Source organism: Dipodomys ordii, unplaced genomic scaffold, assembly GCF_000151885.1.
Source record: "Dipodomys ordii isolate 6190 unplaced genomic scaffold, Dord_2.0 Scaffold4, whole genome shotgun sequence".
Taxonomy (NCBI): domain Eukaryota; kingdom Metazoa; phylum Chordata; class Mammalia; order Rodentia; family Heteromyidae; genus Dipodomys; species Dipodomys ordii.
In genome coordinates this window covers 9,694,449-9,712,924 of record NW_012267220.1, presented here as the reverse complement: position 1 = coordinate 9,712,924, position 18,476 = coordinate 9,694,449, and the positions used below count along the sequence as shown (strand labels likewise).

The 18,476-nt window shown below is 34.7% G+C and overlaps 1 protein-coding gene across 1 annotated transcript in view; it reads left to right on the top strand.

The window, feature by feature from the left end:
- Positions 1–13,690, top strand: part of Vegfc (vascular endothelial growth factor C) — a 95,092-nt gene extending 81,402 nt beyond the window's left edge. The window contains exons 5-7 of the mRNA XM_013024520.1: positions 8,568–8,674; positions 9,037–9,370; positions 13,177–13,690. Coding sequence (XP_012879974.1) covers positions 8,568–8,674; positions 9,037–9,370; positions 13,177–13,291 — 556 coding nt within the window. The 3' untranslated portion in view covers positions 13,292–13,690. The remainder of the gene's footprint in view (positions 1–8,567; positions 8,675–9,036; positions 9,371–13,176) is intronic.
- The last annotated feature ends 4,786 nt before the right edge of the window (positions 13,691–18,476 follow it).

Below are 18,476 nucleotides of genomic sequence, written 5' to 3'. Positions count from 1 at the left end.
TTTTCAAGTTTAATATCCTTATAATCATGTGCAATTATTTTTTATCTTAATTTACGTATCTATTAAGTCTTTCCTACAAAGCTCATTATATAAATGTTGTCAGTCCCCTCCAAACAAGTACTGAAAGCATAGAGTCCTGTGGCTTACTGTTTGATGAAAAATACCAGAAAAAATATATTTGCCTGAAGAGTTCCCACTTAGTCATCGATACTGTGTTTGTGATGTTTCACAGAGGTAGAGACTCATAGAGCAAAGATCCTGGTAAAAATACCCATTATGGGGCTGGGAAGGTGGCTCAGTGGTAGAGCGCTTGCCTTGCATGCATGAGGCCCTGGGTTCAACTCCTCAGCACCACATAAGCAAAAAGAAAAAAGCCGGAAGTGGCGCTGCGGCTCAAGTGGTAGAGTGCTAGCCTTGAGCTGAAGAACTGAGGGACAGCGCCCAGGCCCTGAGTTCAGGCCCCATGACCAGACCCCCCAAAAAATATTATGTACATGTAATAACATTTTGTTAGACCAGTTCTACCCATCATTTTCTAACAGATGTTAAGAAATTTTAGTTTTTGAGCAGGAAAATTAATTACTAAGTAACATCTTGTATGTGTATGCTACATACCAGCCTTTATTGACATAATTAACTAAAGCCTGTAGTTTATATTACAATTCACCTCTCTGCTATACATGCCATAGCTTTTGACTAATATATAACCACAAGTATCGAACAAATACTTAGCATTATAGTGCCCGTAAGTAGAGCTTTGCTGTCCTAAAAGTTTCATGTTCCACCTGTTCACTTTTCCTTTTCCCATACCCTTAGTATATCTAAACAGATTTAAAAAAATTAGTACTTTTCCTACAGGACTAGCTCTCCCATGGCCCAGGTTGAGTGGCCATTCAGTTAAAAAAATCAATATTTAGATAACCAATGAGTAACCATATAGCATGACTCATATTTCATATCTACATCTCAGATAGTGAATGAACTTTTTATATTTCAAAACTAACCTATATTTTCTCATTTTTACTTATATTATAAATCAATAAATATTTATTAAAAGTAAGCTATTTATATATCTTTATATGTATATATTCACATTTTATTGTAAAAATGCTGTACAGAGGGGTTACAGTTACATGAGCAAGGTAATGAATACATTTCCTATTGAGCATTGGTGCCTCCTCCTTTGTTTTCCCCCTACCATCCCTCCCTCCTACCTCTACAACTACCCCCACACCCTGCCGAAGTTGTAAAGTTTATTTTCAACATAATGTTTTATACGTATCATTGTTACAATGGGTCAACCTGTATCCTTATTTAAGCATTTTGTTTTATTCCCTTCCCCTCCCTGAATTAAAGAAGTGTATATACAAGATGCAGGAGACTGACATCAAATACAATGAAAACGGGGTTATACCATGGGAGAGGAACATACAAAGAAACAAAAAAATCACATGGTACATTATTAATACATTAGAAACAATAGCAAGCAAGGAAAAAATATTTATGTCCCTATCTTGGGGATCATTTCACTTAACATCATCTTATATGGTCATATACATAGCTTTTGAGCTTTTCTGCTTGTCCTACACATGTACTAGTTATAGCAAATAAAGGAAACCATGGGACCTATGTTTCTTTGGGCCTGGTTTACTTCACTTAATGTAATTTTTTTCCAAGTCTTTCCATTTCCTAACAAATGGGGCAATGTCATTCTTTCTGATGGAGGCATAGAATTCCATTGTGCATATATACCACATTTTCTTGATCCATTCATCTACTGAGGGGCATCTGGGTTGGTTCCATATCTTAGCTATGGTAAATAATGCTGCAATAAACATAGTTGTTCTGGTAGTTTTGGTGTGGACTTCTTTGTGACCGTTTGCCCAAACGTGGGATACTGTACAAAGGGGTTACAGTTACATGAATAAGGTAATGAGTACCTTTCTTTCTTTGTTTTTTTGGTCAGTCATGGGGCTTGAACCCTGGGCTTTGGGCGCTGTCCCTCAGCTCTTCAGCTCAAGGAGAGTGCTCTACCACTTGAGCTACAGCACCACTTCCGGCTTTCTAATGGTCTATTGGAGATGAGTTTCATGGCGTTTCCTGCCCGGGCTGGCTTTTGAACCATGATCCTCAGATCTCAGCCTCCTGAATAGCTAGGATTACAGGCGTGAGCCACTGGTGCCTGGTGGAGTACATTTCTTATGGAGTATTGTCACCCCCCTCCTTTGTTTTTCCCCTACTATCCCTTCCTCCCCACCTTCCCAACTTCTCCCTCCCCTCCCCAAGCTGTAAAATTCATTTTCATCATAGTGTCGGAATGAACTTTCTAAACAGACATATTATGTCAACCCATTCTTAAACTAATACAACTATATCATTAGTCTTGCAAATACAGAGGTTGACAACATTGTTAAAAATCATTAATTAACATCTCTGGCACTTAAATCCTAACAGACTCCAACTCTTCAGCATTCTTCTTGTCAACAGACTAATAAACTATAGGCAAACAGTAGTACAAAAAAGCACGGGCACTAATCATGAGATACTCCTTAAATTTGATAGAAGGAAGTATAATTATATGCATTTTATTTAGGCATACTAAGCATATGCCTTTCTATTCACCATTTATATAATAGTATCTTAAAATGAATGATTTCTCATTTATTTACTTATATCTGAAGCAGTTCTTTAATGATATTTAAGTTATAGTGTATGTATGTGTGTGTGTGTGAGAGAGAGAGACAGAGACAGAGACAGACAGACAGACAGGGAGAGGAGCGAGAATATGATGGGGATTCAATCCAGAGCCTAACACAGGTAAAGCACATTCAACCACTTAAATATGATAGCCTAAACCTCATCTTTACTCACCCTCTTTACACCCTCTGTTAACACTGTTACAAATATCAGTATATATATATATATATATATATATATATATATATACTGTATATATATATATATACACACATAGGTATTCAAGGACCATGCTTAATAAATCAAAATGAACAAAATTGTCAAAGCAATGAAAGAATGTAGTCACTCTTCTTGCTACTATCAGATAGCAATCTTGAGCAAGAAGGGTCTAAGTCCACAATCTAAAATGATGTAATAACAAGTTTGATGTCCAGATAAATGCAAACTGTTGGTATTTAGGAAATCCAATTTGGGTACTTATCAGAATTGTGGATAGAGTCAAAATTTTCCTACTTGTTTTCTTGGTGGAATAGAGGGTATCATGTAAGATATCCCTTTGAGTTGCTATGGAGACCCTGTGAAGGAGGAGATGAGAGCTAACTCTAAGTGCCTGCTTTCAGATAAGAGTTTTACCAATAGTATTGGATTATAGATTAGATCTCACAAGAGTCAGGGTTGGCTCCTCCTGAGGCAACAATGCTTGATAAGAAATGCACTCATTACCTTGCTCATGTAATTGTAACCCCTCTGTATGGTATTTTTACAATAAAAACCGTATTAAACAAAGAGTCAGGGTAGGATAGCTTCTAGAGTAACATAACTAGATTATACATAACATCTGATCAGTATAATTTTAATCTGTTGGGTTGTTGTGAAACTACTACATTAAAACTTCTGCCATAAGTGTAGTTGATTAATCTGATAGTTTTTAGCCATAGGAGCAAGTTGTTTCTTGAAAGTGCTACAGCTTGAATTTTATAAAGTTCTTACTGACTTTGAATGATCTGGGAAATAGGTTAAAGGGAGACTTAGTGAAATTGATAAATAAGTGGTTTAACAAAGTATTGTTAATTTTTTTCAATCAGAAATGTTTTATAAAGGTCCTGACATTTATAACAATCTGCATTTACCTGAAAAGTAGTATGCTATGTGAAATAACTAGATACAGAAATACAAATATTTCATGATCATACTGGTACATGAAATCAAATCCAAAATCATGGAATTTATACAAACAAATTAAAATAGCTACCAAGCCAGTCAGATGAGGTTTCAAATCATAAAAGTACCTTTATCCTGTATCATAGTTAAAGTTGTTTGGGTGGAGGAAAACTCATGCTTACCTGATTGTCAGCATAGAAGTAGTTTAAAATCATTGTGCAACCCTCCACTTTGTACAGAAATGTGCATTTGATGCAATAGTCTTTAAAAAAGCCATATATGAATCAACTTATTAAACTGTAGGAGGCACACACCCATTAATGATTTCTCTTGAACAATAATTCCAATAATACAAAAATGCTTCACAGATTAAAACAGGAAGGTGATAAGCACATTGTACTATCCGTTTGACTTGCTATGACAACATTTCCTCTCATTCTTAAATAACAATATTCTAGAAATTTTGTTCACTCCACCCTTTAATTTTTAACATATTTTAAGTGCTAAGAACTTACTACTCACTTTTGAGCAGATAACTTCATTTAGGAAATATGTGTGTGCATAACTCCAAATAAAGGTTTTTTTTAAAATAATACAATACAGGAATATCTGGCAGGATTTTAAATTTCAACATTAAAATGCATTCATACTAATGAGATACAATTCTGGTGTCACATATTTCAAAGAAATTTACTTTAGATTTCAAGATTATGAATTCATAAATTGCCTTTTTTATCTTTTGTAGATCATGTGGCTTGAAGTCTGGGCCACAACACTGTCCCTGAGCTCTTCAGCTCAAGGAGAGCTCTCTACAACTTGAGCCACAGCACCACTTCTGGTTTTCTAGTTGTTAATTGGAGATAACAGTCTCACAGACTTTCCTTCCCAGGCTGGCTTTGAACCATGATCCTCAGATCTTGCCTTCCTGAGTAGCTAGGATTACAGGCATGAGCCACCAGTACCTGGCTTCACAAATTGCTTTTTTTACATGGCAACTCCTTTGTATAACCACTTAAAGATAATAATGAAAAGATAAAAGACCATGAAGCAGACTTGGTATACATATGTAATCGCTGTTGCTTGGGAAGTTGAGACAAAAGGATAGAAGTTCAAGGACAGCATAGAAATTTTAGTGAGACCCTATCTCAATAACAAAATACAAACAAAAGGGTTGGGAATGTGTCTTAAGTGGTGGAGCTCATGCATTGTATATATGTCTGATTCCAAGTATGTAGTATAAGGCATTTCATACACATATCTGTGTGTGTTTATATGACACACTTATGTGTAACACCATAAAAATTGCAGCAAAAAATATCTAGCACACATTCTAGTAGTCTGTATTTTATTATAGGCCATTATGTTCCATTAGAATTTTTTTTCTGTCTCATATAATTGATTTCCTGATTCATTATGGGCTGCATCTAACAGCCAGAATAGCATTGGCAGAGGCAATAATAATATAAATTACATACTAGCAAGAATAAAAACATCTTTCTCTGATTTCTGCAACATTACTTTGCCTACCTACAGCAAATGTGACAATGTGCCATTTAATCCATGTACAGGTACACACTAAAGCAACAGGGCCACAAATTTTAATATTTGTAAAAGCATAATTGAACTTCAATGGTGATGAGGGTAATGAAGCTACTATTATAATTTGATGGAGGAATGTTAAAGTTTAGATAGGATACAAATAATAAATCAGTTGGTATGGAAATTTGATAAGTACTATCGAAATTGATCCAAAATTCATGATTTACTCTGAAAATAATGACAAAAATCATGTAATTACGAAAGACTTCCCCTTAAGGTTACCTGAAATTGTTACAAAGGTCTAATATGCTACCGAAATATTAAGTAATATTAAGTAAAGTTTAAAATATTATTTTTACTGAAAACAATTGACAGAACACACACACACACACACATACACACCTCTGTACCTCCATTTGCAAAGAAAAGAAAATTCTGAAGACATAAGCTAAAACACTAAGGAAGAAACAACATAGTGTTGTTTTAGACCAGAGTAAACTTCTTTGAGTATTTTAAGTCTGCTAATCACATATATATTTTGTATTTCCAAGATTAAAATTAAAAACTACAAAAAGCACATATGTTCAGGGTAAAAGCAAACAACTATTTATGTAAAGATTATTAAGAGCCAAGATTTTAGAAGAATTTGTTAGCATGAAGTTAAAGTGTACAGTTAAAATCTAAATAATATTAAATTGCATTTTGAAATAACAGCTGGACTTTTTTGCCTAAAAGGATGTACAAAAATTGCTTATTGCCAATAATCTCTCTCAAAAACATACTTTGCATATATGTTTATTATTTTACATAGGAAAAATACATTATAGAGTATCATCTATCAATATTGTTAAAAACACAGTTGCTTTCTTTACACGGACATTAGTAGCCAGTACAAGAAGTTGTAGGCTATGATAGAGCATAGTAAAAATCACATAGCAGAAAGTCAAAATTAAAATAAATTTAAGGCAATATTCAATAATAAACCTTTCTCCAAGCTAAAGGAGAAATGACTTATAAAGTAGTCAACAAGGGAAGAATGGATAAGGATTATAGCAATCATACTATTTGCTGAAGATGAAGTGTGAATTAAGAATGAGCTGGTAATTTTAGGCAAACTGTTATACTGAGAGGAAGGAATAGAGATTTTTCTGTTCAACCTGTACTGAGACAAATAGAAAGGAAAACCTTTATAAATCCTAGAGGTATTATTCAAACTGAGGGCAGAAATGATTATATAACACAAATTTGCGAGTATAGTGATGCATGCCCGTATTCCCAGTCCCAAAGTATCCATGACAAGGAGCATCAAGAGTTCAAGGCTATTCAGGAAAGAAAGAAAAGGGAAGGGAGGGAGAAAGGGAGTAAGGAAAGGAAGGAGGGAGAGTGGGAAAGAAAGAAAAGAAAGGAAAGAAGGAAGGAAGGAAAAAGAAAAGAAAGAAAGAAAAGTAAGAAGAAGGAAAAAAGGAAGGAAGGATTTGCTTCTTTCAAAAATGCCTTTCTGTGGTGTTATAAGACATTTCAGGGTATTTTTAAAGAAGCATATCATCATATTGATCAAATCTCTAAAATATTTCTTCAAAACAGTCAAAGCACATGCCTGTTTGTTTATACTTGGTGTACTTTTTTAGATATCTACATATGATTCTTATATTCCACCAATTTAGGCTGCAACTCAACCTTCTTTTACCACATACTGCTGTTTACAATTTTGTATTGAGATGGAAGATGCAGGAGCTATAAATAAATATTTCCATTTGATGTCTACACAAACATTTGCTGATAAATCACATAGCAAGAGGTTTATATATTCTTTGTAAGTTAGGAGATGAAAAGCCACATGTCTCTTCTGAATAAACATTAGCTAAAGAAACAGTCTATGACAATAGCTGCCTTTTCTAGCTCTGCCTCCACAAAGAGCTAGAGAGAAGCTTGTGCTAATGTGTCTATAAAAACAACATTAAATTATTCCTGTAATCTAATGGCGCTAGACACACTTGGTACAAAATGATAGCTACTTCTAAATGTCATTTTCCAAAATCAAATGGCTTCTCAAAGGAATGATAGGCAAGATTAGCTGCCAACATTTGCTCTTGCAGAGGGCAGACAACCTGGCTAAGTAAAGGTTCTTGGCATACATACACCATGAAAGAGGTTCTTATTAGCCAGCAATTAGAGCACCAAAGGAGTACTTGAAAACGTAGACTTGATTGAAATTCATAAAGTTTACTAATACCAGTAATGAAGATGAAAAGACATAAAGAAGTAAAGGAGGAAGTGTGAAGAAGAAAGGGAGAAGAAAGAAGTTGGCCAGAACAAAGCAAATTGAAAACATACACTTTGATATCTTGTTGGTAGAAAGTAGAGCAGAACTTTCCCATTATAGAGACTTTGCAACTTTGGAAAACTATACTTCAGAAATAAATTAGTAGGGCTAGGAAGTTGGCTCAGTGGTAGAGCGCTTGCCTTGCATGCATGAGGCCCTGGGTTCAATTCCTCAGCACTACATAAGCAGAACAAAAAGCTGGAAATGGCACTGTGGCTCAAGTGGTAGAGTGCTAGCCTTGAGTTGAAGAGCTGAGGGACAGCGCCCCAGGCCCAGAGTTCAGGCCCCATGAGCGGACCAAAAAAAAAAAAAAAGAAAGAAATTAGTAATGATGTATGTATTTGGATGTTACCTAGAATTATTTGAGAAAGCCAAATAAATGAAATACATAATGTTTTCTTGATAGATTAATACATAATGGTAAATCCTTTGGAGAATATCATCCCAATCACTAACTTCATTAAATAGCATATGAAGATGCCAAGATATATTTTCTAGTAGAAAGAGGGGTTTTATAGTGCTATACAAGGCTTTATCACATCTTATAAATTAAATCTATATGATTACTCATACATGTATATGATTACTCATACATATATGATTACTCATACATGTAAGACCATACAACTAATTCTGGAATTAGAATTTAACATTAGGTAGATGTTTGGGTGTCATGTTTCATCCATATATTCTTATGTATGTTAAAACTTTTATCAGTATGTATTGACCTGTAATACACAGAATTTATTTATCCTATCTTGCATTGACTTATAATACACACAGAAAGAATTGATGTATCCTTTTTTCCAACTATACTATTGTTTAACCCTACCTGTCTCTTCCTAAGGTGTCAGGCAGCCAACAAGACTTGCCCCATGAATTACATTTGGAATAATCATCTCTGCAGATGCCTAGCTCAGCAAGATTTCATGTTTTCTTCAAATACTGAAGATGGTAAGTGGAATCATATTTTGTTCCATATCTAGGCTATATTTCAATTAAGATATACTTTCCTACTTAACCTTCTTGTAAAATCCGATAGTCATTCTTTGAAATAAGTTACAACAAAACAGGACATTTCCTACATCATAGTGTAATTATTTTTAATTTCTTTGTAAAGGAACTTGCCCATCTTGGTACAGTCTGTTTTAAGGAAAAACACAAGGAAAATGTGTTTAAATACACTGAATTGTTTTTGCATACTTAGACTCCAGTAAGGTACAATGAAAAATGTACTGTTTTTTTGTGTTTTTTTTCTGTTTTGTTTTGTTTTGTTTTGGTGTGTGTGTGTGTGTGTGTGTGTGTGTTTTGTCTAGACACGACAAATGGATTCCATGATATCTGTGGCCCCAACAAAGAGTTGGATGAAGAGACGTGCCAGTGTGTCTGCAAAGGGGGACTTCGGGCTTCCAGCTGTGGACCTCACAAAGAACTAGACAGAGACTCATGCCAGTGTGTCTGTAAAAACAAACTCTTCCCCAACTCATGTGGGGCCAACAGGGAATTTGATGAAAATACGTGCCAGTGTGTATGTAAAAGAACCTGCCCAAGAAATCAACCCCTAAATCCTGGAAAATGTACATGTGAATGCACAGAAAATCCACAGAAATGCTTCCTAAAAGGGAAGAAGTTCCAACATCAAACTTGCAGGTAAGCTATCTCCATGAATAGCATCAGATCCTCTTGCTGAAAATCAAACATTCTCAACCAAAAACAGTTTTCTTAACCAAGCTCATTAGAACTTCCATGAATGAATGCTGAGCTTTCATGACATTGAATTCACTCCCCGCCCCCCAAAAAATAAAGAGCTAGACATGAATGTTGACATGAATTCTTGTCTCGGAGAATGATGCAAGTGGTGTTTGGTATGAATCACAGAGATTGTTAGTTATATTCACAATATAGCCAAGCAATCTACACTTATACTCACAAAAAAAAAACAACTGATATATTCAGATGTAATGTAGGACAAACTGTTCTAAATAAATTTTAATGTAAAAATTACAAATAATGTGTGTAAATGGCAATTCTCACTGTAGAATGTTATCTAGAAATGAAAACATTTATGTTAAAGAATTTAATGGACTTAGTGAGACATATTAATATGTTGTTTAAATTTACTCAAACCTCATTACTTAAGTCTTGGCTTTTTCCCCATTTTTCATCATGGAAAAATATGATGTTATTGGATCCACTGACCTTCAATATTAATCTATGAAGTTATACCTTTATAAACTCAGAGTAAGGTAAACTGCTATTTAACTAGACCTATGTTTTAACATCTTCTCCCATAATCCTTCAACGGTTTTCTAGCACTCATACCTTCTCACATGAGAAATTTTAATGTCTCTAGTTCTATATTACTTTTCCCTTAATTTATAGACCTTCCTCTCTATATTATTATTATTATTATTCCTGTCTAATAGTATTATTTTACTCTGATACTGAGCAATCCTATTCTGTCTTCTTCAGACCTTCTCAGAAAGTAAGCCAGTGTTTTTGTTTGTCAGTTGTAGAACTTCAACTCAAGGTTTAGGTACTGTCCCTGAGCTCTTTTGCTCAAGGCTAGTGCTCTACCACTTTAAGCCACAGCCCTACTTCTATTTTTTGAGTTGTTAATTGGAGATAAGAGTCTCTCAGAGACTTTTCTGACCAGACTGGCTTTGAACCACGATCTTCAGATCTGAGCCTCCTGAGTAGCTAGGATTACAGATATGAGCCACCAGTGCCTGGCTCTAAGCAGGTGTTTTTGAGCTTTACCTCTTCTTCATCTCCCATTTACCCCGTTGCCTATAGTTTGGTTTATGGCCTCTGTGTAAAAGTCCTAATTCAGCTATGGCTATCTTCCAAGTCACCAGAGCTAGTGGAGAATTTTGTATTGATCTACTTTGTCATTTCTGGTGCCCTTCCTTTAAGATCAGTTATTTTTAGTCTGATATGAGGTAGTTTCCTAGCTGTCCATTAGATTTTCAGATCATTTACTTTAAGTGACTTTCACTGGATTCTCTCCTCCCATCAACTCTCTAAAGAATGAATAGAAGGATGACATTTCAACAGATAAAACTGAAGTATCATGTATATGTGCTTTAGTTTGTGTTAATGTTCACTATTACTTTTTCTTCCATAGGAGTAAAGCCTGTCTTTTTTATTTTCAGGAGTTTTGTACTTTCATTTTGTTTTTACTTATTCTATTGTATTTTCTATTTTCTTTTAAGTAGTTTTACAAAGAAGTTGCCAACAGTTTATGAATATAATGCTTCTTGGTCAGTATCACTCCTTTCAAAGTTCTCATTCATCCCTGCCAACCCAACTTTTCCCTCTTTTTTAAATTGTATAGTATATGCATTGACTTTCAAGTACCTTTTCAAGTACCTATATCCTGATGTTTATTTTATTGTACTATAATTCAGCATTTTTAAGGAATTACACTGAGTCCTGTTCTGATTGCCATGTTTCTGTTAATTTGCATTCATTTGCATACCAAAGTATTTACTTATATATTTATAAACTAATTCTAACTTCTGAGGGAAAAAAAAGCATGAATCCTTTGTCTCTCTAGGCTTAACACTTCTTTCTAGGGCTTTCCATTTTTTGCAGATTCATTTCTTTGCAAATGATGAAATATTATTCTTTGTAATGGAGGAGTAAAATTTTGTCATATATTTATACCACATTTTCATGCTCCATTCATTCATTGTGAGACATTTGAACTGATTCCATACAATTTTTATTTCTACGACCTGTCACTTTAGCTACCACACAGACTTCGGTGAACCTATGGATCTTACTGCTTATATTTTTTTTCTTCTCCTTATGTCCTAGAGAATCTTAATACCTTAATTTTCCTTTTTAAAATACTTCAAGCAATAATTACATTTTAAATTATTTACATATTTCTACTTTGATGACCAATAGGGCGTTACAAACTACATTATTTTTATTGTTGTTGTTGGTCCTGGGGCTTGTACTCTATACCTGGTTGCTGTCCCTGAGCTCTTGCTCTCAAGGAAAGTGCTCTTCTAACACTCTTAGCCAAAGCACCACTTGCAGTTTTCTGGTTCTTAACTGGAGATAATCCTCACAGATTATCTTGTGGGCTGGCTTCCAACTGCAATCATCAAATCTCAGCCTCCTGAGTAGCTAGGATTACAGGCATGAGCCATCAACACTCAACTCAAACTACATTATTACATCCAGAAAGACACTATTGTGTTTTGTTTCATTTGCCATACTGAGGATTGAATCCACAATTTCATGCATTCTAATCTAGTGTTAAATCAGTAAACTCTGAGCTTCATCCCCTGCACCAAGACTTTCAATTTACTGCAACTTTTTTCATGTTCAGTTTTTCTAAGTGTGTAATTCCCAGGTTTGTGATGGCAAATGGAGCAAAAGAGAATTTTAGTATTATGTATTTAGTTGTTTTTTATTACATCTCATCCTCTTGTAATATTCATTCCAAAAGTGTGAATGCCATGTTAATCAGCAGCTTTTATTGACCATTGAGAACTGTATCTTTTTTAAGTAGAGGAATTACATTCATAATATGACAACAGATTTGTAGTTAAGAATTGCTTTAAAACATTGAGTGGATATGCTTTCTTTTCTAGAGTAAAAGATAAAATTCAAAACTAAAATGTAGAGTTTTCATGGTAGCACACTTCTAAGCTTCCAGCTTAGCCATCCTGCATTTTTTTCCTGTACCCTCATTCTACATGTTGGGCATATTCATACTCGGAAAAGTTCTTAGAAGAAAGACAATTCACTGGAACTTCTAAGCTGCCAACAGATTAGCTGGTAGTTTGCCCTTTCAACAACACTAGAAATTGAGAGTCTAGTATTGAGGGACAGGAAGTCCCAGTGATGAGTGTTGTGTGCTGCCTTCCTTTGCTACAGACGAATGCATTTCACATGGAACCCAGGTGGAGAAAGGAGACTTAGCCACCATCATACAACAAGCTGCTAAGTAGAAACACAAGAGTTGTAGGCAGGGCTGCTCAACAAGGACCACTGAGATGCTGCCAAGATGGCTGTGTTTAATTGCCTGAAAGTCTGGGTCCCATACAAATTCCAGACTTTTGTGAATCCTGCCATGCTTATGTGATCACAGTAACTCAGCAGACCTTAAATATTCATTTTTTCAAAATTTCTGTTTTATGTTCACTTTCATCCATGAAACGCAAAAGCACTTCAAAAGAATGAATGCTTAACAATAGCCCATCCTTCCATTTGTTCTATCAGCAAGCAAGACATGTTCTGAAAGGCTTTTCCATTACTCCGAAATTTTGTAACTCTGTTCGCAAACTTAAACCTATTTATGATCTTGCAACACTTTTGTGATAAAATTAGTCATTTTTGTTCTAATATAAATTCAGGAAAATATGCTAAATGTAGCGAAGTAGCCTAATGAAGTCAGTGTCTTGGTCTTTAACATATGTGCTTCTCTGTTTCCCTAGTTGTTACAGGCGACCATGTACAAATCGAATGAAGCATTGTGAGCCGGGACTTTCATTTAGTGAAGAAGTCTGTCGCTGTGTCCCCTCATATTGGAAAAGACCACATATGAACTAAGATTGTACTGTTTTCCATTCTTCATTTTTCCATCATGAAAAACTGTTGTCATGGAGAACTGTCTATGAACAGAGAGAGCCTGCGGGGCTGTGATCACAAAGACTAAAAGTCTGTTTCCAATCCGTGTGGATAACTTTACAGAAATGGACCGGAGCTTGTCTGCAAAAGGCCTCCTTCAAAGACTGATTTTCTGCCAGTGACCAAACATCTAAGGCGTTTCTCTTGTGATTTAAAAGGAAAAAGAAAAGAAAAAATAATGACTATATAATTTATTTCCACTAAAAATATTGTTCCTGCATTCATTTTTATAGCAATAACAATTGGTAAAGCTCACTGTGATCAATATTTTTATAACATGCAAAATATGTTCAAAATAAAATGAAAATTGTATTATAAGCTTGTCAGTTTGGTCCCTTACCATTCCTATAGTGTAAGCCAACACAGAAACATACATACACCATGAAAACATGATTTCCTCCTAGTTTTCCAACCAGTTCCAAACCAGTGTTTTTATTGCTCTGAAAACATGTAAATGGAAGCTTTATGGAGGAGAGTCATAAGTCATAACATTTTGCTTAATTTCATCTCAACATTTCACAATTACAAACATTTGTGCACAGGATACTTTTGATTTTGTAACTAAAACACTTCATCACTGGACATATTTTCTTTGAAGAAAATATGTTTTAAGTTTTTTGCTCAAGCCTTTCTGGATCCGTCTACTTATTTAGAAGTCCCATGTAATGGACATAATAGGCCATATGCCACCGGTTTTGTTGGTTTCATTTTTGTGAAAGACCTTTTTGCTCAGGCTGGCATTGATTGTGATGCTCCTTAGCCTCCCAAGGAATTAGAATTTTGAGATGAGCCACTACACTGAGCCTCATGATGTTTTAACTTTATTATTATTATAAAGGTGATGTACAGGGGGATTACAATTACATAAATCACGTAATGAGTACATTTCCTTCTCTACAGTATCTTCCCTCAACCCCACTCTTCCACTCCCTCCCTCCCTTCCCCATTCACTCTCTGTATAGTTCCTTTTCAGCAGTGTCCAGTGAGCACCACTGCTACGCTTTTCTATCCCTTTCCCCTCAAAAACAGCTTTTAAGAATAACACTTTCTATTTTCAACTATGTATTCCATCTACACTGTATTAGCATCCAATTCACGATGCCATACCTTTTCATGTCTAAGAAAGTAAAAAGAAAATGGTCTTTCAAGATTTTTCTCAGAATATGTTTAAATAATGTTTTCTAATTTTTTTAAAGAAAAATTACTCTAAAGCCTCTAACATATAGAGCAGCATGTGCAGTATAAATCCAATATATTGGATACTGCCTTGAGGGAAGAAATGGAAGGGAAGTAAAGAAGAAAACATGGTAAATTTGACAAAGTATTTTTTAATTTCTGCAAAAAGAACAAATTCAGTGGTGATTACTCCCCATTGGGGAGGTATAGTCCTATTTCATGAAATGAGCACTGATTTTTGAAATTCAGTAAAATCTTTTCATACAATCCAAAATTGAAAGCAAACAGATACTATGCTATCTGTTACTATCATTCTGGTAAGTCATTTTTGGGCTTCATACACTGGAGCGCTATTAATTGTTTAGCTAATTCAGACAAAAAGCTAAATTTCGATAAGCCACACCAGTCCATGTAAAAGATAGTAAAAACTAAATTAAGCAATTAAATACTAATACATTAAATACTAATTCTCATCAGTTTGCCAACAAAATAGATACCAACAGACAGAATGTGAGAAGACAGAAAGTTAGAGGGAGTGCCAGACAAAATTAAATAAATAAAGCCATAGCATGCCAGAAATAAAGAGTAGCACAGACAATGATAATACATTACAGGAGTTAGTTGCAAACAGTTTTACATTGGCCACAAAATCCCACTTCAATTCATTGTAATGAGTGTGACATTGAATCACCAATTAAAATTGAATAGAAAGAAAGCTAAGTTTTGAATATAAGGAAATGTGAACCAGCAAAAAGCTAAATAATTCCATAAGAATGTAGATAAGCTTTGCAAACGTCTTCCAAGATACCAATAGTCAGCCAAAGGATAAAGTGAAGAAAACACTGGGAGATTCCAGCAGCAATTAATAGATCCAAAACTTGAAATTTTTTTTTTTGGTCGTGGGGCCTGAACTCTGGGTCTGGGCGCTGTCCCTCAGCTCTTCAGCTTAACGCTAGCGCTCTACCACTTGAGCCACAGTGCCACTTCCAGCCTTTTCTGCTTATATGGGTCCTAGGAATCGAACCCAGGCCTCATGTATGCAAGGCATGCACTCTACCACTGAGCCACCTTCCCAGACCCAAAAACTTGGAACTTGTATAAACAAAATTCTATGTCCAGAAACTTAATAGTGTGCAACTTGCAACTTAAAAGGCCGAGGTCTAAAATGTTTTGGTAAGCAATTCTATAAAATTTAGCTATATATATGTGTGTGTGTATGTGTGTGTATGTGTATGTATATATATGAAACTATATATATATATATGAGACTTTTGACTTTTACTAAGAGCTTGAGTGGAAACTGCTTCTACTATTAGAATTTCTAAAAATGACCTTCATCCTCCATGTGTACACTACTGAACAGTTTGAAGGACATGCATATTCATCCAGAGAGAACTTTCAGGGAGACACAAAGGGTCAGGAAGTTATAGGCATGTATGTTAGAGTTTATCTGTAACATGTTCTTGAAGACATTTCACTCATTGGACAGAAGAAGAGACATGAGCTGAGCTGGTTCCTACTGCTGTTGTTAGGACATTATGTCAAACCTTCCAATTAAACTCCTTAGGTGTTTAATTTCCCTTTTTTATTTTGTATGTATAGAAACTACAAGGTAACAACAAGCAATGTTCTCTTGGTTCATACTTCTATACTCTCCCCAAGGTTTGAGTTTTCATTGGGAGATATTTCAAAGGTAGTCAACTGTAAGGTAGTTGAATTCCAGAAGGTTCTGAAAAAAAATGTACTATTTTTACTTAGGTGTACATTCTAAAAGTAGTATTACTTTTAAGTAGTAGTATTTAGTACTTAAAAAGTACTTAAGTACTAAGTACTTGTACTTTTAAGTAGTATTACTTAAAGTAGTATTCTCAGGTAACTATATAATCTGAAAATTCATAAGACATCTGACAAATTATAAAATTGCTGTAAAATTACGTTATAAATAGCAAATTTATCTGTCCATGTGTTTGAATTTTTGCTACCTTGGAAATTTTTTTTAACTGGGAGTAACTAGCTGTTAAGTTACTCAACTATAAACTAAACTTTGTCACATTTTTTCATTCTATATTGTACAACTCATTGCGTAAAGAAATATATGCATATATATGTTATTATATAATATATGTATATTACAATAGAAAATTCCACTCCAATTGAGATTTGAAATCATAAAGCAAGTTTTTAATGTTGACTTCTCTGCTAATGGTATCCTGAGCAAGTCACCCAGCTACTAGAGTCTCAGCATATTTATTTGTGAAGGGAAAGAGCTGGATTAAGATTATGGATAAAATTTTGTTTCTGATGTTACCAAGTTTATACTAAACTATCTGGAGGGCAATCAAAACCAAAATATCTTTAAGAACTTTATGGAAATTGAGACTGGTGACCCTCTTAAGGAACTATTTACTTAAAAAAAATGTTCCATGTAAGAAACTATAAACAACAGCAGCAATAAAAATCTCTTCATTCTAGTGTTATTCTAATTTTTATTTTAATTCTAAAAAATATAGATAAAGCTCAAGATGTCATTTTTCTTGATTCCTTCAGATCAGAGCTAATACCTGAAGGCTGAAAATTTTCTTTGTAAAAACTTAGGGAAAAAACAAACCCATATACATTTCATAAAATTATATATATGTATATATATGTCTGATTTCTTGTTAATTACTTCTAAACCTCAATCAGATGCATTCAATCCAGAAAAAGACTATGAAGCAGAAATTGATTCTTTTGGGGGGAATCTTTTTAGGACTGGGCCTGCATCACCAAGAAACTTAAGCAGCATTGGCTGCTGCTACAGGCTGAACCACTGGGCTTGAGACACGGCTGTCAACAGACAGGGATGCCTCTTCCAATTAAAAAAAAAATAAAACTCTGAGTCACCATTAAAATCTTTAAACCTTTAAAATAATGAGTGACTCCACATGAAAGAGAATAATTATATCTTAAACAGAAATACTTCTAGTTGCTAAGATAAAATTTATCAATACCTTATCAGTGTAAATCTGAGTGTTTCAAATATTGGCCATGAGGGAACTGCCATGGAAAATGTCCCTTAAAGTTCCTAAGCTCCACACTGAACTTAGGATAAGCAGCACTAATTTCATAACATATAGCTTGCTAATAAACTTAGCTGTAATTATTATACCACACTACTGTTTAAAAAGATATGATAGCTCAGAAATGGCTACACTACTAATTCTCATCCATTTATAGCATATTTGAACTTAATTTTTATTCTTTCTTTAAGAAAAACAAATTTACAGATATTCTCTGAAATCCAGAGTTCAAAGCACAGCTGATTACAAGGGGTTAAAGATGAAAATGTAGAACTGTGAGACATTAGGGGAGGAGAAGTATTTATTTTAGAAATATAACTGTAATTTTCTGAGTTCCCGGTATACTTTAGATGTATGGCTAGTGAAGATCTATCTTCTCCCAATCTGTGGGCTTTCTATTGATCTTACGAGCTATGTACTTTGCCCTGCAGAAGCTCTGCAATTTCATGTAATCCCATTTGTCCAATCATTCTTTGATTTGTTGTGTTTCTCGGTCTCTATTAAGAAAATTTCGGCCTGTGCCATGGAAACCTAGGGTTTCTCCTATTCCATCCTGTACCTATTCCATCCTGTAATGTTTTCATAGTGTCTGCTTTGACTCCGAGGTCTTTGATCTGTTTGGAGTGGATTCTGGTTCAGGGTGATATATAAGGATCTAGCTTTAGTTTTCTACAAGTAGTTAACCAATTTTGCCAGCACCATTTGAAGAAATGCTCAACCTTTCTAGCCATAAAAGAAATGCAAATCAAAACAACATTGAGATACCACTTCACTCCAGTTAGAATGGCTAAAATCACGAACTCAAATAACAACAGATGTTGGAGGGGATGTGGAAAGAAGGGAACTTTACTATATTGTTGGTGGGAGTGTAA